The sequence below is a fragment of the Sturnira hondurensis genome, unplaced genomic scaffold (assembly GCF_014824575.4).
Source record: "Sturnira hondurensis isolate 20B ecotype Veracruz unplaced genomic scaffold, ASM1482457v3 Scaffold0006849, whole genome shotgun sequence".
NCBI lineage: Eukaryota > Metazoa > Chordata > Mammalia > Chiroptera > Phyllostomidae > Sturnira > Sturnira hondurensis.
In genome coordinates this window covers 2,683,876-2,705,540 of record NW_028079480.1, presented here as the reverse complement: position 1 = coordinate 2,705,540, position 21,665 = coordinate 2,683,876, and the positions used below count along the sequence as shown (strand labels likewise).

At 43.6% G+C, this 21,665-nt stretch overlaps 1 protein-coding gene across 1 annotated transcript in view; it reads right to left on the bottom strand.

The window, feature by feature from the left end:
• Positions 1–21,665, bottom strand: part of TLL2 (tolloid like 2) — a 126,258-nt gene that overhangs the window by 46,321 nt on the left and 58,272 nt on the right. Inside the window, exons 4-7 of the mRNA XM_037050909.1 lie at positions 7,163–7,318; positions 4,666–4,783; positions 1,627–1,805; positions 551–656 (exon numbers count right to left, since the gene is read on the bottom strand). Of these exons, the coding sequence (XP_036906804.1) occupies positions 551–656; positions 1,627–1,805; positions 4,666–4,783; positions 7,163–7,318 (559 nt within the window). The remainder of the gene's footprint in view (positions 1–550; positions 657–1,626; positions 1,806–4,665; positions 4,784–7,162; positions 7,319–21,665) is intronic.

Here is a 21,665-nt window from a genome sequence, read left to right as displayed (position 1 = left end):
GTTCTCACTCCAGCCCCAGCTACCTGTGTGTCCCCCAGCTGGCTGGAGCCTCAGTTTCCTCACCTCTGAAACGACCCCGAGACACAGCGCCCTCCCAGCTCTGACATGGCCTAGCTCCCAATAAACCACACCTCCTGTAGGAGAACTGGTAAACGGCCACCATGCCCACTTCAAGGACGTGCTTCGAAGATTCCCCCACCCCCTGGAAATTTGACACACTGCCTCTAAGTTATTATCGCATCCACTCTCTCGATAATGTCCCTTTTCCAGTTTGCCCCTGTGACACTAAGGCATGATGGAACACCAGCTTCACAATGGGATTCAATCTTATTAGCGGGAACCTGATTAGATTATATTTCACTGCAGCCCAGAGGCCACCGCATTTCAAGGACAGGCACACCGACTGCGCTAGGAGCATGCGGAGACCCACTCTCTGCAGACCTCCCGCAATCCGGCCCGAGGCTGTGGCATGCACGCACGCGCGCGCGCGCGCGCGCACACACACACACACACACACACACACACACGGGGCGAAAGCAGAGATTCTGACCTTGAGAAGGTGTTCCGAGCGTAGTGCATGATGCTATCAAAGTCGTACGTCTCTCCCAGAGAGCTCACTTCCCCAGCTTCCATTTTTAAGAAATTATACTCCTGACCTGTGACACAACACTCTGTTAAGGCTTTGGAAAACAACACAGGCACCTGAAACGGGGAAGAGCGGGGAGGAGGAGGAGGAGGAGGAGGAGGACCCATAGCAACTTCCGGTTAGCTCTCTCGGTCTCAAAACCGGTCCCTGTGGTTCTGGTCGCTGTTTTCAAGATTGGAAATTTGAAACTTACAGTAAGTCCTATGTTCTCCCAAACCCCACACCCATCCCCAATGCCACTCCAAACTCTTAAACTAAGTCTGCAGACAGGCTAGTTATCGATTTGATTGGGGGAAAAAACAATAAAACTCTGGTCCTGCTATTAAAGAAACAAAAGAAAACAAGTCAGTGAGATCAGTTCAACCCCAAATAGCTCACAATTTAGACTCCTAAAAGCATTTTCAAGGCAACCAATTATTCCACCAGATACTTTCATAGTCAATATGAATTGCTATATAAAATCATTTAATATGAGAAGATATTTTTTCGAATCTGGACAATTTATTTGCCTTGGGGCAGAATGCTTCTAGGCAGAAACATTGTTTTTTATATGCACTCGTGTCCTAATTGTATTTGAGTTTCAAAAAGATGTGTTGCCTAAGCCAGGAAAACTGACAGGGAAGCAACCAGGAGAGCTCATTTTCTGGCTTATCGGCTTTGATGCTGCAGCCGTGTTCTGGGCAATTCTGCTCCTCTCAGGAAACGGAGTTGGGTTTCATTGTCCTTCACAACATGGAAAGTCATATTGCTTCTGTTCTAACCTACAAGCTATGGGAGGTGGACAGGGACAGGCCGGCGACAAGCACCTGCACGGCAGTCACTGCCTCAATACCTACAAGTGAGTGTTCGTCAGCTCCTGGCAACCTCTCTCCTGCCCTCCTGCCTGACCCCATCCTTACCTCTCCCTGTCCCCACCTCCCACCCCAGGGGGATGCCACCTTCCTGGCCTTTAACTTCTAGACCCTACACAGGCTCCTCACCTGGCTGGATGTTTTCTCTGATGATGGTGACATGCTGATCTCTGTCTGGCCGGGTGTGTTCATGCCAGAACCCAACCACATGGCCCAGCTCGTGAGCCACAATGCCGAACTTGTCACAGTTTTTCCCAATGGATATGGCCTGTGGGCCTCCTCCTCGGCGCCCAACATAGGAGCAACAGCTAGACAATGCAGAAACACCCAGGTCAGCGGGTCCGGGAACGGCAACAGTTGTGCACACATGCGCATGTGTGTATGTATGTGTGTCTAAAAGAAACGCAATTTTGGATCCTGGTGCTTGCTCATTGCCCAACTTTCCTCTCAATACAGAAGTAACCTCCGAAGGTTCTTGACCTTTCTGGTGGTCAAGATCCACTTGAGAATCCGAAGAAAGATATGGCCTCTCTTCCTGGAATAAAGCACGTACCCTTCCCTGCCCTTCCACCCTGAGTCTGCCCGATCATCACTGAGGACAAGGGGAGGAGCTGGCTGCATTTCTCTAAAGATGCATTTTGGTGCTATTATCAGAGAAGCCTTGGGGATGGCTCTCCTTCTGGTCCCTAGTACTTATTCATTATTTCTAACATAGAAAGGTGTAAAACAAGAAGTTAGAAGGGCCATAATCCCACCATGCAGATTATACATATGTAGAAAGTCAAGGATCTACCCTTGACATCTATTCTTGTGCTACCTTGGCTACTTTTTAAAAAAATTTTAAAGATTTTATTTATTTATCTCTAAAGGGGAAGGGAAGGAAAGAGGGAGAAAAATATCAATGTATGGTTGACTCTCATGCATCCCCTGCTGGGAACTGGCCTGCAACCCAGGCATGTGCCCTGACCGAGAATCGAACTGGCGACCCTTTAGTTTTCAGCCCGTGCTCAATCCACTGAGCTACACCAGCCAGGGCTACCTTGGCTACTTTTTTTAAAAGCATGTTAAATTGTGCAGATGCCTCCTTAGCATCTATCGAGAAAGGAATATGGCTTCTTTCCTTTGATCTATCAATACGGTGAATCTCGCAAATGGATTTCCTGATGTTGAACCAGTCTTGCATTCCTTAGACACACCTTCCTGGCAGCCCCCTCTTCTGTTCTCACACTGCTGAATGCTCTGTGCTGACGTTTCAGTTAGGATTTGGCATCACCGTGTATGTTGGCTGAGTCTACAATTTTCTCTCTTTTGGTGCCATCTTTGTCAGTTTGGGGTAGCAATGCCATGACAGTTCCTGAAATGTAATTTGGAAGAGTGTTCTTTTTCTATGCACTAAAAAGCTGAAATAGCACCAGAATAATCTATTGGGGGGAGGTTTCAAAGAATTCATCTGTGAAACTCTAGACTTGGTGCTTCGAAGGAGAAAGTGTTTCCCCCCAATTTTTCAATTTTTTTTCAAAGTCACTGATCTGGGCCAGCACTTTACAGTTAGCTGGAGGTCATTCACATGATCCCGATTTCCACGATTCTTGCCCTAGAGTTCTGCAGGGTGTTCTTTTAAGACTCTGCTGAACCCTCCTTTTTCGTTTCTGATTTTGAATATTTCTTCACCGTCACTTTTTTTTTTGCTGAGACTGAGAAGTAGTTTAACTCTAGTTTTTATTTTATTCAAAAATTCACTCTTCAATTTATTAGTTCAATATCATGTTATACCTTGTCTAATTTTCTTGTGCTCTTATTAGGTCCATTTTGTTGTGGTATAGTAGGCTTTATATACTTATTTATTTTGCTAACTTCTGGGAATATTTCATTGTCATTCTTAATTAATGAGTGTTGTGGATGTTGGAGGCTGTGGGTTTCCTTCCAGGCATAGCTTTAGCCATATCTCTTTAATGCTGAACTGTAGGCTTTCATTATCTGGACATCTTGCAATTTTAATTCTAATTTCTTTATGACCTAAGAGTTGATTAGAGAGAGAGGGAACTTTTAACTTACCAGGTAATGCAGGGGTATTTATTCTTTTATTTTTATCATGTTACTTTGTCTGGTTTCATTGCCTTGTGATTAGAGAATATTTTAATGTGATGTCCACCTTTCAGAACTCACTGAGGTGTCCTTATCACTAAATAGATGGGCGATGTCAATGAAAGTTCAATAGCCACTTAAAAAAAACTGTGCTACCAGGTTACAGAACCCAAAAGACCCACAGGATCAACTCTATTAATTACATTTTCCCAATTCTCTGCAAATCTCTGCTTATGTTTTTGGTCAACGTGACAATGATCTATGTGCATTAACAGAAATGAAATAAAGTCTCCTGTGGCTGGTGTTTCTGTCGATTTCCCCCTTGAACTCCCTGGGGCTTATTTTATGGCTCTTAATGCTCTGCTATTTGGTGCCTAAAGATTTATGACAGTCATATTCTCACCGGAGCTTGTGCCCTTTCTCATTATAAAGTGCCTCACCTTTTTTTTTAACACTTTATAAACAAAACAAAAAATGCTTTGTCTATAACAAAAATTGTGATCCCAGCTTTCTTTTTGTGAGCATTTGCCTGCGTGCCTTCTTTTCTTTTACTTATACCCCTTTCTGCGTCATTTTCTTCGGGAGTTATCGCATTTATACAGCATGTGATTAGCTTTGAGTTTTTGAGCCAATATGGGAAACTTTTGTTAGTAACAGAGTATTTACATTTAGTGGTGTAACAGATGCGTTTAGGCATAATCAGTTATCTCATTATTTGTTCTGTTTTTCTGAGGAAATCATAATGATTACAAGCAGAATTTTGCATGTAAGGGAGCCCGTCAGATTCTCAGCCGGGTCCCTGAGGCCAAAGTGGTTGAGAACCACGTCTCCATAGGAACCACCCCCAACCCTCCCACTGCCCCATGGCAGGGCACCAGGCTCCTCGTCTCCCTCTTGTCCCACCTACTTTATCACTGGACTGTGAGATTATTGAGGGCAAGGGGGGTTTCTGACAAACCCTGGGCTCCTGTGTATTATAGCTCATTGGAAACACTTGGTTTTATAGAGAAAATTCAAGACCCATGAGCCATTCACTTGTCTGCGTCTGATTCCATGGAGGCAACCTAGCTTTTGCTTACTTACCCACAGGTTCTGTAACTGAACACAATAAAGCTTTCTTCGTCCGTCCTCTCTATGAAGGTCACACAGGTGTGCTTCTCCCAGTGTCTCATGGCCTGCTTAAAGATGGCCCTCTGGCTTCCTGAAAGGACAAGGCAAGCGCTCATCATTCACTCAAGGCCCGTGCTTTCCTGAGATGCTAGTTTACAACAGAGCTTGTGCCAATGGTGAAAACAAACAAACAAAAGAAAAACTTGTTCAGGTGACTTAGGAGTAGAGATGTACTAGGGATAAGGATTTACCTAACTGAGAATACAATATCCCTTTCCTGAATTATCAAAACACAGAGAGTAGGAGTTTGTGAATTGGAAGAGAGGGGAAAAATAGATTTTCAGATTATCTAGCTTGCCAGCTTTCCCTTTGTATTGAAAGTACTTTCCTAAAATTAAAAAGAAAAATCTTACCCAGGTTAGCCAGTGTAGAAATTTTAGGCTTCTGAAGCAGTTCACCAGCACGTCATTCCACACCCTTGCTTTACTTTATAGCCACAGGAGGACATTCCCATTCGCTAAAAATCTTCTATTTCATGTACATCCACTCACTCTACCTTCACATGGGAATTCAGAGTTTTATTTCTAAGACTTTATTTATTTATCTTTAGAGGGGAAGGGAAGGAGAGAGGGAGAGAAATATCAATGTATGGTTGCCTCTCATGCATCCCCTGCTGGGAACTGGCCTGCAACCCAGGCATGTGCCCTGACTGAGAATTGAACCACGATACTCTGGTTCACAGGCCCACGTTCAATCCACTGAGCTACACCAGCCAGGGCAGAATTCAGAGTTTTCTGGAGTAACCTTGAACCTGATTTTCTAAAATGCCTTTAAAAACAGGTGAGTCTCATACTCTCTCTGACCTAGTCTTCATATTTTCTTGATTAAAAATGAGTTGAAAAATAAAACAATAAGTAAATTGTCTGGGAGCAAGAATAAAGTAGTTGTAAATTCCAGGATGTGAGTGATGGAGAGGAAGTAAGTATCCTTTTCAAAATCTACCAATCTGAGATAAAGAAGACTCTTTTGATTTTGCTAGAGATAATGAGGAGCTAGAAGAATAAGTTTGGAAAGTACAGGGGTTGGTTGAGGGTAGAGTCTGAATTCTACAGTGATCTTGTTGCAAAAAAACAACCAATCAACCACGTACCCACCCACTGGGGAGGCTCCCAGTCTAAAAGGTGTGGTGTGGTATCATGCTGCTGTCCCTAAAAATATTCACATAGAATAAAGAGGAGCTTAGCTGTCCTTTTTTGGTGTGGACATCTTATACTTTTGGTTCAAATTGTTTATAGTTGAATCACTTACTGAAATAACAGCCCTACTAATCGCAGAATAACAAAAATTCCTGTGTAATCAAAGTTCTCTATAAAAAATTAGTTCACTTTGATGAAGTGTATATAAAAAGCACAGCAGGTCTGAAAGAACATGGGTAAGATACCACACGCTACAGAGACTGTAAAGCAGAGTGCTGGGAGAGAGCAGCCTGTTGGGGTACCAGGGAAGCAAAGACCTTTCTGTGGACATGTCATTCGGTCTGAGACTCCAATGACCAGAAGCCAGCCAAGAGGAGATCTGGGGAAATAACACTCTAGACAGACAGAAGGACAAGTGCAAGTGTGCTCAGGTGGCAATGAGGCGGGCATGTTTCAGGAAAGAGAGACGTTTGGCGAGACTAGTGCACAGCAACCTGGAGAGAGAAGGGTAAAACACTGGGTGGGGTGGGTGTGGGGGCAGGGGCTGCCTGGAGGGGGCTTTAGAGCTCATGGCTGGAAGTTCCCTTTTCATCGGTGGTGATGGGAAGCCACTGAATGGCTTACATATTTTAAAGATAATAATACCAATAGCAAATAATTACTACTTACTATGTGCTAGGCACTATTCTAAGTGCTTTATCTAAATGAACTTTTAATGTTCAAAACAACCCAATAGAATAAAAAAATATTATCTCATTTACAGAAGAGGGAATAGAGAAGTTAATTAAGTAGTAACTTGCCCCAGGGTGTAGGCTAATAAGTGCTGCAGCCAGATCGCACCCAGGTGGTCTGACCACATGTGCTGGCCCACTCTGGGGACAGTACTCCCGGGGCCGGGGGTGGGCCACGGGGCTCATCCAGGCAAAGGCCAGGTAAGCGACCCTGTGCAACTGATCACATTCTTTCTTCTGCCTAGAGGGCCTTGCTCACACACCCACTGTGCAAACCCTTTCTACCTTCAAGACCAGGGTATTATGTCACCCCGACATGACGCCTCAGGGACAAGGTGACCACCTTTGTGGACGCAGCCACAACAGGGACTGCAGTATCCCCATGCTTATGAGGCCCTGTGTGCGTGAGGTAGTGGTAGCGGGTAGGACTGCTGTGACCCCACATCCGCTCAATCCCTCCTGAGCTGTTCCTGGGAGGACTCATGCCAACCCAGGAAGACGAAACACCGAGCCCCAAAGCAGACCTAATAGGGGGCTACTGACCAGTGAAGTTCCCTCCAATGACGTAGGGGATGACCCCTCCGGGCCATATCCTCTCTGTCCTGGAGGTGGTGGCTCTTCGGACACGGGGAGAGAAGGTGTCAGCTCTGGCATTCGAGGTCCCAGGGTTCTGCGGAAGCATGACATCCTCCTTGCCATCTGTAAGAGAGTCACACTGCCACTTGTTTTGCCTTCAGTTCCTCCTGTGTATTACAGCTAAGACTGCGGCACCTATGGATCCACCAAATACTTGTTCGAAAAGGGGCATCTGGTCCAGTCAGGGCTTTGAACCCCTGGATGGCAATTTTCTAGACAGGGCTAGACTAAGTGGAATAAGTGTACCAGGCTTATGAGGAGAGTGGGTCTGGCTTGCTGGAGGCCTTGGATGAGGAGCCCCCATGGGGCTCAAGGGCGGCCTGTGGACCACAGAGTTAAGTGGGCACAGACAACTCCCAGCCCTTTGGGTTGGAGTCAAGTTAGGGGCATGCGCTCTTCTAAGAGGCACCCAGTGTCTTAGGAAACAAACTGAGTCAATCCCCTCTGTCTTGACCAAATTCCATCAACGTTGCAAATTTTGAAAATAATTTGGCCAGTTCGACAAATAAAGTGAACTAGTCTATGACGCTGGGAAAAGAAACGCTGGAAGATAAACCCCTGGAAAAAGCAGAGCCTCATAAAACCTCCCAGCTCTTCCCAGTCCCTCAGTACATCCCGACCCTTTCAAGAAGAATGTGGGGAAGTGGAGGCTCTGGTTGAGGTTGTGGGCCTGAGGCATGGCCCCTAGGAACAGCAGAGAGAGACGGGGTGGAGGTGTGCAGCAGAGCCACCTCAACCTGTGACAAGAAAATAACTGAATCCACATTCATTTTATTCCTCATTCAGACAAGGTAAGGTTGGGTTTTCAGTCTGCTTGCTTAGAATCTCTCATCATTCTCACCGGAAGCATTTTTCTCTAGTTTTTATATTTTTCTCCTAAAAATCAGCTTTTGGTTTTGTCAATTCTTTTTGTTTTTCTTTATTTCATTAATTTTATTACTTCCTCCTTTGATTTGTTTCATTCTGATGTTTCCTTTCTAGCTTCCTTTCTCCCTTTTTTCAAAGACATTGAGATATAATTTATAGACCAAAATAGTCGGCCTTTCAAAGTGTACAATTTAGTAGTTTTCAGTCTATTCACAAAGTTGTGTAACGATCACCGCTGCAGAATTCCACCTTTTCTTTACCTCAGAAAAAACCCTGTACCTATTAGCAGTTGCCCCCATTTCTCCCCAACCCCACCCCAGTCCTTTGTGACCAGTACTCCACTTTGTGTCTCTCTAGATTTGCTTATTCTGGGTATCTCATATAATACCCAGAATTACATGGGTATATGGGTATCGTGCAGCAGGAGGCCTTTTGGGTCTGTCTTCTTTCATTTCGCATGTTGTAGCACATACCAGTACTCCATTATATTTTATGGCTGAATAATATTCCATTGTATGGATATACCACATTTGTCTACTCATGCCTCAGCTGGTAGAAAACCGGCGTGTTTCCACATTTTGGCTATCATAAATGAGGCTGTCATGAACATTAATGCACACAGTTTTGTGTGGACACAAGTTTTCAGCCACTCTCCAAGAGAGAGTTTTCTCTCTTGGATATATGGTGAAAAGTGGAATTGTTGGGTCTTGCAGTTACTCTACGTTTAACCTTTTGGAAAACTTCCAGACTATTTTCCGAAGTAACTGTACCATTTTCCATTCCCGCCCGCTAGGCAGCAGAGTTCTGCAGTCTCCACATCCTCATCAACACTTCTTATTGCCAACCTTTTGGGTTACAGCATCCTAATGGGGAGGAAGTGGCATCTCACGGTGGTTTTGGTGTGCATCTCCCTAAAGACTTGTGATGCTGCGCGCCTCTTCATATGCTTATCAGTCATTTGTGCATCTTTGAAGAAATGTCTATTCAAATCCTTTGTCCATTTCTTAACTGGGTTATTTGTTTTTATTGTTGTATTATAATTACTCTTTCTATATTATGGAGACCAGACCTTTATCAGACATACGACTTACAAATATTTTCTCCTATTTTGTAGGTTGTCTTTCCATGTTTAGGACAGTGTTCTTTGAAGTGCAAAAGTTTTTTTAAGCCAATTTATTTTTTGTTGCTTGTACTTTTTCCTTTCAGATCTAAGAAATTATAGCCTAATCCCACCTTGCAAAGATTTATATCTGTTTTCTTCTATAGTTCTATAGTTTTAGCTCTTATATTTAAGTCTTAGATCACTCTGAGTTAATTTCTGCATATAGTGTGAGGTAAGGATCCAATTTCTCTCTTTTGCATGTGTAATGTCCAGTTGTCCTTGAGTCACTTGTTGGAAAGACTAGTTCGTCTCCCATGCAATTGTCTTGGGACCCACGTAACAAATCGATCGGCCACCCTTTTCTAGCTTCTTGAGTTGATTGTTCGGTACATTAATATTCAATCTCTCTTGTATTCCAACATTAACATTATAAGGCTAAAATTTCTTGAGTTCTTTATCTTCATCCCATCCTTTGACATGTACATTTTAATGTCAGATATTGATACATTCTGTAAGTTCAGTGTAGACTTTCTTCTTTAATCCTTGAATTGTTTGGAAGTGTGATTTCTGATTTCTAAGCACTTATCTCCCTTTGTGTTACTGATGTCTGACGTTGCTTTGTGTTCCACGGACCTATTCTCCAGGCACGGGCCAGCAAACCTCTTCTGTAAAAGGCCAGATAGCCAATATTTTAAGTTTTTTAAAAAGATATATATATTTATTTATTTATTCATTCTTAGAGGGGAAGGGAGGGAGAAAGAAAAGGAAGGAAACATCAATGTGTGAGAGAAACATCGATCAGTTGCCTCTCGCACATGCCCCTGACTAGGGGTAGTGGGCCCACAACCCAGGCATGTGCCCTGACCAGGAATCGAACCAGCCACCTTTCACTTTGTGGGATGATGCCCAACCAACGAGCTGCACTGGTCAGGGCTAAATATTTTAAGTTTTGTGTTTAATATATTCTCTGTTGCAGCTACCAACTCTCCTATTATAGCATGAAAGCAGCCACAGACCACATGTAAGTGGATGGGTATGGCTGTGTGCCAATAACGCTTTATTGGCAAAAACAGATGGCTGGCTGGATTTGGCTTTCTGGCTGTAGATTCTGGCTCATCCACGCTCCAAGGGACCAATTCTTCAGTACTGTATTTTGAGCCTTCCTTGTAGTCCCATACATGATTGGTTTTTATAAATGTTCCATGTGTCCTTGAAATAATATATATCAACTTCCATGATTGATGGTTGAAGTATGCTACACATGTTGTTCAAATATTCTATCTAGAAATATTTTTGGCTCCTTGTTGTATTAGTCACCAAGAAAAAGTGCTTTAAACAACCTTGAGAACTAAGATTTGTGAATTGTCATTTTCATCTTTATTCTTAATTTTTGCTTTATATCATTCAAGGCTATGTTGGTTAAGTAATACAAGTTAAAGATTATAACATGTTCCAGGTGAATTTTTTCTTTATCATTAACAACTCTCTTTATCTGTAATGATGTTCATCTGTAATAAAGGTTATTTGGGCTGATATTAATATTGCTGTGCGAGTTTTATTTTGATTAGTGTTTGCCCCCTATAGCTTTATTGCATCCATTTCTTTTCAATCTTTTTGTGTAATTATTTTTTCGAGTCATCCAACGGTATTAGTCTTTGAGTTAATTGCATTTCCCACAACAGACAATAAAACAAGCTTTACAATGGTCATAATGTTGAAGTTCAATTTTTTTTTACTGTATACAAAATAGTTTTGTAAATCAAAATTCACACTGAGATCATTGTAGATTCACATGCTGTTGTAAGAAATACAAGATATTTTGTGTACACTTTACTCAGTGCTCCCTGATAGTAACATTTTATAAAGCTATAGTACAATATCACGACCGAGTCATGGGCATTAGTACAATTGAGTGGGCTCATTCAGGTTCCCCCAGTATTACAGATTCTCGTGTGTGCGTGTGTGTGTGTGTGTGTGTGTGTGTGTGCATGGTACAATATAGTTTTATCACACATATAGGTTTGTGTACCAACCACCACTTTCTAGATACTGAACGATTCCATCTTCATAAGGATCCTTTACATTGCCATAAACACATCCACCTCCTTTTCCATCTCCCCCACCCCACCCCTAAACTCCCAACCACTAATCTGGTCTCCATTGGAAGCCTATTACAAAAATGGAATCCGGCCGTGTATAACCTTCGAGAACTGGCTTTTCTCACTCAGTGCAGCTCCCTAGGGACTCATCCATGTTGCTGCATGTTACCAATAGTGTGTCTTCATGGCTGGGGAGACTTCTCGAGATGTGTGCACTACAGCACGTTTAACCATTCATCCACTGAGGGACTTCTGGGTGGCTTCCTGCTATCACAAATAAAGCTGTTATGAACATTCATGCAGAAAAGTTTGTGAGAAGAAAAGCTTTTACTTCTCTGAGATAAATATCCAAGAGTAGAATTACTGGGACATATAGTAGTTTCGTTTATTTATGGCTCCTCTATTCTGTTCCACTGATCTATGCATTTATCCCTCTGCTAATACGACACTGTCCTGATTACCGCAGTTATAGAGTAAGGTATGTAACATCCGGTAGAGTGATTACTCTTACTTTAGACTTCTTGTCCATGATTATTTTCGCTATTTGCCATGTAAATTTTAGAATAAGTTTTCCTATGCCAACAATAAAAGCATGCTGGGATTTTGATAGGAATTACATTGAACCTATAGATCAATTTGGAAAGAACCAGCATCTTCACTATATACTGAGTCTCCCAATCACGGACATGGGTGTCTCTCCACTCATGCAGGTCTCTCTTGACCTCTTTCGCCAGCACTGTGTGATACTCAGTACAGTCAGGCATCACTTTACAGAGGGGATGCATTCTGGGAAAAGCTCTGTTAGGTGATTTCATCAGTGTGTGAACATGACAGAGTACACGTAAACAAGCCTACATGGTACAGCCTACCACATACCTAGGTTACACGTATGTGTGGACCACTGTTGACCAAAACACTGTTGGAGGAACATGACTGTATATAAATATTTACATGCTTCTTCAATGTATATCTGTTTCATTTTCTTTTATTATAAATGGTATGCTTTTAAATTTTTCTCTTTATTGTATTTTTTCCATTAGCATTTAGCCCCCTTATACCCCCTCCCCCCAACAATCACCACACTGTTGTCCATGCCCATGAGTCCTTTTTCCCTTTTGTTCGGTCCCTCCCCCGCAACTAGCTGTCATCCTGCTCTCCGTCTATGAGTTGTGTCCCATTTTTCTTGTTCGTTCAGTTTGTTCATTAGATTCCACACGAGTACAATCAGATGGTATTTCTCTTTCTCTGACTGGCTTATTTCATTTAGCATGTCTTTCGGGTCCATCCCTATTGTTGCAAAGGGTAAAATTGTCTTCTTTTTTTTTTACAGTCAAGTAGTATTCAATTCTGTAAATGTCCTATAGTTGTTTTATCCACTCATCTACTGATGGACACTTGGGCTGCTCCCATATCTTGGTGATTGTAAATAATGCTGCAATGAACATAGGGGTCTTAGGTTCTTTCCAATTAGTGTTTTGGGTTCCTTCAGATACAGGACAGATATCCTGCTTCTTTCCCAGAAGCAGGATAGCTGGGTCGAAAGGCAGTTCCATTTTGGAGGTGCCTCCATACTGCTCCCCACAGTGGCTACACCAGCCCAAATTCCCACCAACACTGCAAAAGGGTTCCAGGTCCCCACCTCCTCACCAGCATTTGTTGTTTGTTGATTTATCGATGACAGCCATTCTGACAGCTGTGAGATGGTACCTCATTGTGGCTTTAATTTGCATTTCTCTGATGATTAGTAACACTGAACATCTCTTCATATGTCTATTTTAATTTTGGTTTCTGCATGTTCAGGGTTACTATATAGAACTATAAGCAATTTTTGTGTTTTGGTCTTTTACTCTGCCATCTTGCTAAATTCACTTATTCTAGGAGTTTCATGTTTGTTCATCAGTTTGTGGTAGATTTCTTCTAATCTTCTACAAAGACAAACTTGCCATTTTGAAATAAGAACAGTTTTATTTCTTCCTTTCCAGTTTTTACGCTTTTAATTTCTTGTTCTTGCCTCACTGCAATGTCCTCCATAATTGTGGTGAATAAAAGCCCATGAGAGCTGACATCTTGCCTTATTCCTGATCTTAAGGCACTCAGTCCATCACCAATGAGTATGAAGTAAGCTGTAGGTGTTTTTGATAGATGCTGATTATCAAGTTAAGATTTTGATTTCTCTCTTCCTAACTTGCTGAATTTTTATTGTAGATATATGTTAGATTTTATAAAATGCTTTTTCTGAATCAACTGATGTACTCACAGGATTTTTCTTTTAGCTTGTTATGGTGGTTTCAGTTGGCTTTCAAATACTAAACACCTTACATGCCTGGAATAAATTCTGTTGATGCTGTACAATTTTTTTTATATTGTTGGTTTTAATTTTGTTGAGGATTGTTGCTTGTAAGTGTAAGTAGGGTTTAAGTGTGTCTGATATAATGGCAAATAGCCAGTTTTTTCTAGTTGTTCAACTTGAGAATTTCTCTTTCAAGGAGTGAATTACTCTTATTTAATAAGTGATATACTGGGCTTATTTCCTTCCTTTTTCTTTTTATTTGCTATTTTTCTTTGCTTTTTCCCTTCCTTTATTGCTCTCTGTGGAATTAAGGTATTTTTCTGTAGTTTTCATTTCCACTATCTCCATTCTAGTCTTTAGTATTGCCTTTAATTTTTAACATTCACACTTGACCTAACAGAGTATAATGAATTAATGAACTGGATGATAGACCTGAAGAAATTAGAATCTCTATTTTCACTTTGAATATACAAGGATGTTAAAATATCTTAATCTGTAAAGAGACCCTCAAATTTTTCATGTTACTGTTCACTTGCTTTGAAGACCCCAAATTAGTCATTATTATTGATGATTTTTTTGGTTTGCAATACAGATTTATATCTGCCTTCCTCGTATTCACTCTTTCCTTTGCTTACTGCTACATCTTGCATCCCAAATCTCCCTGGAAACTCATCTTTGATTATTCTTTCATGATGATAATAAACTCTCTAATTTTCTTTCATCCTCACTCTGGAAACAAAGTTTAGTTTAGTTGGGAATGTTTAGGATTCTAAGTTGAACAATATTTTTCCTTCAGCACTTCAAAGATAATATCCCAGTGTTTTACTGTCCTTACTGTTGCCCGTGGGAGATGTCTTTTGTTTAATGGTCATTCCCTCACCCATTACCTGCCTTGTCTTTCGTTCTGACTTCCTTCTTTTGTTCTTTGTCTTTGGTGTTCCTCAGCACCATTGTAATTGTCTATATGTGAATTTGTTTGACTTTTATACTTGAGACTCAGTACAAGTCTTCAAATTTCACATCTTCCTTTAATTTTGTACAATGCGAATTCCTTCCCTGTTTGATCATTGGGTCCCCTTTCCCAGTCTCTCTACGGGAGTTCTCTCATTTTCTAGAATTCCTATTTCACACACATTAACGGTCTCATTTTATCCTCCACATCGCTTTACTTCCCCCTGCCCGTCACATTTTCTGCCCCCTTATCTCAGTGATAAAATCTGTATGTTCTCCTTAGGTCTACTTTCTACTTCACTGGTTCTCTTTTCAACTGTTCGATATAACATTTATCTCATTCCAGTTTCAATAAATATAGTTGCCATTTCTAGAAGCCCTATTTATGAATTCTAAATCTGCCTATTCTTTTGTTTTGTTTTGTTTTTCTCCCTAACTATAGTTCAAATTCTTCCACTGGCCTTCAGTTATTTTATGTATATTTATTTAATCTCCTTCACATTGTTCTATTATTTCTATATCGTGGGGTATTAATTCTCCAATTTATTGTTTGCTGATTCTCCTTCATGGATTCACTCTTTGTGTTTCTGCTTTTACTTAAAGTCTATCTTTAGGGGAGGTTATTCCTTTTCACAGGAGTCTCGTATAAAGTCTCAGTCACGAGAGTGACCCCATTCTTCATTGTTTCAGTGTTCTTGGAATGCCACAGGTCCTACATCAATTTTGTCTTAATTTCTAAGTTTAGGCTTTGGGGCTCAATTTCTCACAGGAGCCATTTCTCCCCACTTGGAGGCTGGGAAGATAGCAAGGTTTCATGCCATTCTTCTCAGTTTCGACACCCTCCACAGTCTCACCACGACCTGGAGGCTCTTTCCACGTGTTTGTGTCCCCTCTTCTCTTCTAGTCACGGCCATCTCCCTTTCCTTCCTTCAAGCGTAACTCTGTATTTTTAATTTCAGGTGAAGAAAAGGTTATATATATATATATTTTTCAGCAGTTCTGTTTACATAAGGGCTACTTGTTCAACTGGTCATGTTGCCAGAACTGGAAAGTTGGCATGGAATACATTTTAAACCTGAAAATAATTGTTTTACTGCTAGAATTTCTAGATCAGAAGTCCTACACTTGCAACTCTTGGGATCAACCCAATGCACAGATGTGTTTTGTTTGGCCTGGACGCTTTTGGCCCAGACAGTGTGTGTTTTTTTTAAAATCTCGCTTTAGAAGCCAACTTTTTTAAATCAAAAGGTTTCACCCAAGAATGCAGATTGTCTAGTTTTTCTTCTACAATGGACTGACCTGGCAACGATGATCCCACCTTCTGTCATTTACACCCCCCTGGAGTTAGGCAGCACCTGTCCCCACAGGGCACAGGGTTCCCCGGTTGCCGGAACTGCTCTCCCACCTCGCATCGTCCCAGCCAGCCGGCTGCACCCACCGGCAGTACCTGCTTGGCTTCTACACATCTTCTCATTCGCTACCCCTGTCCTAGACTACAAACTGCACCCCCACTTCAAATAGGAGCTGCCCCCGCAGACTGGAAGCTCCGTGGGGTAAGGAACTGCCACTGGCTGTTCACACTGTTCACACACAGCCCACGGCCTGCTCGGTGGTAAGCATTCGGGGCTCTTGAATTTTGAATGAATTAATTCAAGAACGGATGAGCTATGCTAAAAATAAACAGCCCTACAGTCCAAACAATTCTGTGGTGGAAACCTCCTCAAAATATTGGCAGCCCTGAAACCCTTAATGTTTAAAGCCTGAGAATCATCATGTCTTAAGTAATCACAGGCAGTGATGTAGCAAGTGGAAGTTTGTTATTCATTTCCCATATGGTTTTCAACAAGTCTCTTAATTTTCCTCGGCCTCCAACTCTCCTTTGGAGAATGAACAAAAAAAAAAAAAAAAAAAAAAAAAAAAAAAAAAACTTCTCTCTTGGAGTCACTAACACTAAGACATACCATGTCTCTCAGACGAGAAGTGTTATTCGCACACGTGACCCAGTACCGCCAGGGCCAGCATGCAGCCGACTCGGCATGGGAAAATCTCAAGTGCACCTGGAAAGAGACTGGGGTGTAATTTCCAGAGATGGGTTATTGAATGACAGCTTCCCCCTCGGTCCAGTGAGAAATTTAATTTGCCAAGGACTCAACACAGGAAGCATTTGCCGATTAAAAATATGTCTAAACAGATGTTCCGCTTAGCCTGGAAGAAGGGTCTTAATGCAACTGTCATTATTGGATTTTCTTGGATTACTACTATCTGGAATCTGAGTCCAAATAGAAGGATGTAATTATTTATTATGGCCGAGAGTCCTGCATTTGAAAGGGAGCTCAGGGGCTGCTGAAAGGATTTAACACGCTGGGGGTGGGTTGGCTGGGGGATAAAGCCCATTGAAATTCTCTGACCCTGGGAGTGGACCCTGTCCCCTCTGAAAGAGCAGGGCGGTCGTAACTCTTCAACGTTCCATTTCCAGCTGAAGGCACAGCCGTGTCATGAACAGAACCAGGCCTTCTCCAGCAAGGAACTGCGACTTTTCAATAAGTCAGCGGATCCCTCCCACACTGGAAGTAAATGCCCTGACGGTCCAGCCGCGCGCACAGCCCGCATCCCACAGAGGACGGGCACATTCGCACCTGGCCCGGGCTGTGGCAGTCCTGATAGATTAACGGGCAGCCCTGCACGGAAAGGGGAGACTGTGGATTTTGTTCCCCTTTCCACAACAGTGGTTCTCAGACCCAAATGCCCATTCGAATCACCCGAGGGCTAGAAAAAAGTTCTGCTCTCTGCACCCCCTCCCCACCCTGAGATTGCGACTCAGTGGGCCTAGAGTGGAGTCAAGGTCTCTGCAGTTTTTAAAGCTCCCCAGCGGATTTGAAAGTGCAGGTTAGTTTGAGGACCACTGACACAGTCTAGAGGTTAAGAGCAAGGGGCTTGGGGTCACAGGGACTTAGAGTCAGGGTAAACACTGCCTTTCGCTTCCTCTGTGGCCTCGGATGAGCCACCCTCGCCTGCAGCACAGCGTAGGTGTGGGCTATGAACCAGGTAATGAATGTCAAACACCTGCCGTGGTGAGGGCTCGGGGCGAGCTGCAGGACTGTCAAGGTCTGCGTCTGGGGACAAGCTAGAGAGAATGTTCAGCAGTTACACCCAGATACGCTGACAAGTGACCTTCGGGGGTTTGGTTCCTCATGGTGCTTTGTGCCCAAGTTTGTGGGATTCCCTATTTTTTGGTGCAACCAGATTCCACTATCATTTGCTTCATCACAAGGCCCATAGAGACTGTTACTGAAAATGAGAGGTCCACTCTCCACCATGAATACTGTTCTGGAAATCCAGCTCTAGCAAAACAGTCACAGCTTCATTCTCAGAGGAGTTCCACTCTCCATTTCGTTAATCCCATTATCAGCCCAAAATGCAGGCAGAGCTCCCATCTCCAGGGGAGGGAGGCTCCTGAGGCCAAGTGGTCTGCCCAGGGGATGGGGAGTGTGCAGTTCTCTGAGCCCCTCTGCCCACCCCAGAGCTGGAAGCACAAATCCCACTGTCAGGGCTGAAGGGAGCCACATAATGCCAGGAAATAAACTGGCCGCAGAGACAGTGGGCCAGGCCTTTCCTCAGATCCTTTCTCCTGCTTGGGCGGTCTCTTTTTCGGGGGTGGCAGAAGGGGGTGGAATGTAATTAAAGGGGAATCTGAGACTGACACAACTCACCTTATCTTGAATTCAAATAGAAGCACCCAAGCTGGGGCCTGACAGTGTCCTGGAGGGAGGATTGGGTGAGAAGGCTGAGGGGACACGCCAGAACAGCCTGCCCTCACCTCCCCTTCAGAGTCTCCTTCTCCCTCAGGATTGCCCTGGATGTGTAAAGACCTGCTCCTCTGTGCCTGTCATACAGAGTGGAGGACTGGCCCAACCTTGACACTGTCCTCTTCAAACAAACCAGGGTCATTTGAGGGACTGCAGACTAGGGACTTAGCCAGCTTGTCAGGCCGTGGGACATGCTGGATGAGGGAGCACTGGCGTCATCCTCTAAAAACCCAGAAGTTGCAGGGTGGGTACTGTGTGCAACCCCACCAGAGGCAGAATTTTAATGGGCTGCAGCAGCCTTGTTCCTTCCTGTTCCTCTTAATTACGTTTCTGTGCAGCTGTGGACCAGCTGTGGGATCCCCGTCCAGAGGTGGACGACATACTTCCAGCGCTGGGAAACATAATTCTCGGAGGTGGAGGTGGAGAAGAGGTGGAGGTGCTACATTCACGAAGCATCTTTCACATAATGGACACTCGGCTATGTAGTTTGCATAAACATTATTTCTAATTCTCTCCAAAGCTCCTATGAGGAGTTAGGTAACATAGCCAAGGTCACAGCTACTAAATGGCTGAGCTGGGATGCACACTGAAGTGTGTCTGACTATCCAAGTTTATTGGGTCATTTTACAGCCAGTAAACTAGTAAAAATTAAAAACCCTGACAATGTCTATTGCTGGTGAGCAGGTGAGAGGCAATGAGGGAAGGTGGCAGATGGTCTCCAAATACGGCCACCAGTGAGTCCTGTCATCCCTCGGAGCTCCCATCACTTCTCGCACTGGGGGTGGAATCTGCTTTCTTCTTGCACCTGGGCTGGACTTTGGCTTGTTGTGACCAGTAGGATGTGACAGAGTAGCATTCGGGGAATCCGGAGTCTAGGCCGGAAGTCCCCTGATGGTTTCTGCTTCCTCCCCCTGGGAAGCCAGCACCCATGCTATAAGAAGTCTCAGGTTTTTCACCACAACTAAGTGGTGAAGGCCCAGGTGGAGAGAGGAGCCACGTGGAGGACACCGAAGCACCAGGGCGGCGACTAAAGCTGTTTTGGATGTCCCAGCTCAGCCCAGCTTCTAGCCAAAGGCTGTCAAGTGAGGGACCTCAGCCACTGTCTGCTGAAGAGCCACACCAGTGAGCCCAGGCAACCCGCAGGACCTTGGAAGACAACGAATCACTGTTTGAAGGCGCTAACTCTGGGGGCAGTTTTTGTGCAACAGCAAATCACTTACATCGGGAAGGAAACTAGGTTTGGCGCCCACGTCACTGCAGTCTGACGACAGGCCCCTCTGGTTTCGTTCCCACACCTTTACCCCATTTTCCCCATGACATGCTGGTCCTCTGTGGCCAAAATGAAGTGCCACTGGGTTTGCCAGCTGTCTGGGGAGGCCAAAAAGGCGTGAGTCAAAGTGCCTTTGAGTAAGCGAGGCGGATGAACGCAGGTTGTAAAGGGGACCTTGCACGTGGACCTGGAAACAAACCGTGTAACCGAGAAACAAACACATGTTTGTCAAATGGTGGGGGGAGGGGGCATGGGAATGAAAGAATCTGCCTCCCTCTAAAAGAAGTCAAACTGATAAACACAGGGGTCAGAAACCCAGCCAAAGAAATGGGCAAAAATCAGGAAAAGGTGAGTCACAGAAATGCACACCCAAATCACCCGCCAACATAGGAAAAGAGGCTCAAAGTCACCAGCAGTCACAGAAATACAAATTAAGTAACAATTAGCTACTGTTTACATCATTGAAAGTACTGATAATACCTAGCATTAGGCAGGATATGGGGAGAGGGGCACGGCTTTAAGTTGCTATGGAAACATGAATGATTATACCTTTTGAAATGCATTCTGGCAACATTGTTCATGATGGCAAAACACTGAAGAAGTGACTATTAATTGATAAAGAAATGAATAAATTACAGTCCATTCATACCAGGAATATTTTGCAACCATTCAAAAGAATAAACTGAAAGCATAACAAGTATCTTAGAGGGATTTACCTAAGGTATTGAAGAGCGAGAAACACATAATATGTAAAAAACATGTTTCAAATAGGATCCTATTTTTTTTAAAAATGACAAACCTTATAGCTATATATATATATATATATATGTTTATATGTATGTATGTGTATATTTCTACATAAATGCATATGTGAATGATGTGTATGGAGAAAAATACAAAAGCATGCATACAAGGTCATTCGCATGCATTACTTGGAAAAGGGTAGAGGGGTAATAGCAGAAAAAAGTGAAGGAGGTAGCCAAATTAAAGGGAAAGGAAAGAAAGAGAAGACAATAAAGTATGTGATTATATTACCACATTTACACATGTGTATGTACGAAATATAGAATAACATTAAAGCAAAAACATGGAATAAAGCGAATAATGATTTCTGTTTCACCCCTACAGAGTCATCCCCGAAACACAGGATTGTGGCGTTTCAAAATGATCTGTTTTGCTATGTGTTAATTGTATGTGGAAGAAACACCGGGGCTGGCCACGAGCCCCGATTTCCACAGAAAACAGGCCGGACCGAAGGCCAGCAGCCTCTCCTCCAGCACAGCTTCCGAGCCAGGAAAGCTTTTCTGAAAGTCAGACACCTTCCCATAACCTCTGGGCTAGAATCTCAGAACACGGAGAGCACTCCTGCATTTGAGCATCGTCGCCCAGCCAGGAGGGGGTGGTACTTCTAGGCGGGCATCCGCTGATAGGTGGCCTTGCTCACGGGGAGCGACAACCTCACCTGCCCCCTCTTCCAACAGCCCAAGGCTTCTCCAGTCTGCACCCCCTCCCCAGCCAGCAGCCCAGCTTTATTTTCCTTCTTTGCCTCCCATGGTCACTTGTTCTGTCAGACCCCTAGTTTCTCGAGCTTCCTCACCCCTCCTCTCATCCCTCAGGGGCCTCAGCACACAAGCCAAGCTCTAGAGAAAAAGGTCAAGTACAGATTGCAGAGTTTCACAGAAGACCATACAGTCTCTGAGCAACCAAATACCACCCTTCTGTCTCCTTCTCTGGCAGCCAGACCACCCCACTCAACAAAAGGGCACCCAACCTCACGCTCAGACTTCGGTCCTTCTTAGTCCACTAAGATAGGAGGTAGGAGAGGTTCCCAAAGCCAGGGTGGCAGGGGTGGGGGAATGAGAAGTGACTCCTTAGTGGGTATGGAGTCCCCTGGGCGGGTGTCAAAAACAATCTGGATCTAGACTACGGGGACGGCTGCATGACCTTGTGAATGCATGTAATGCCCCTTGATTGTACACATTCGAGTGGTCGATTGTGTGTTACATGAAATTTACCACAATTTAA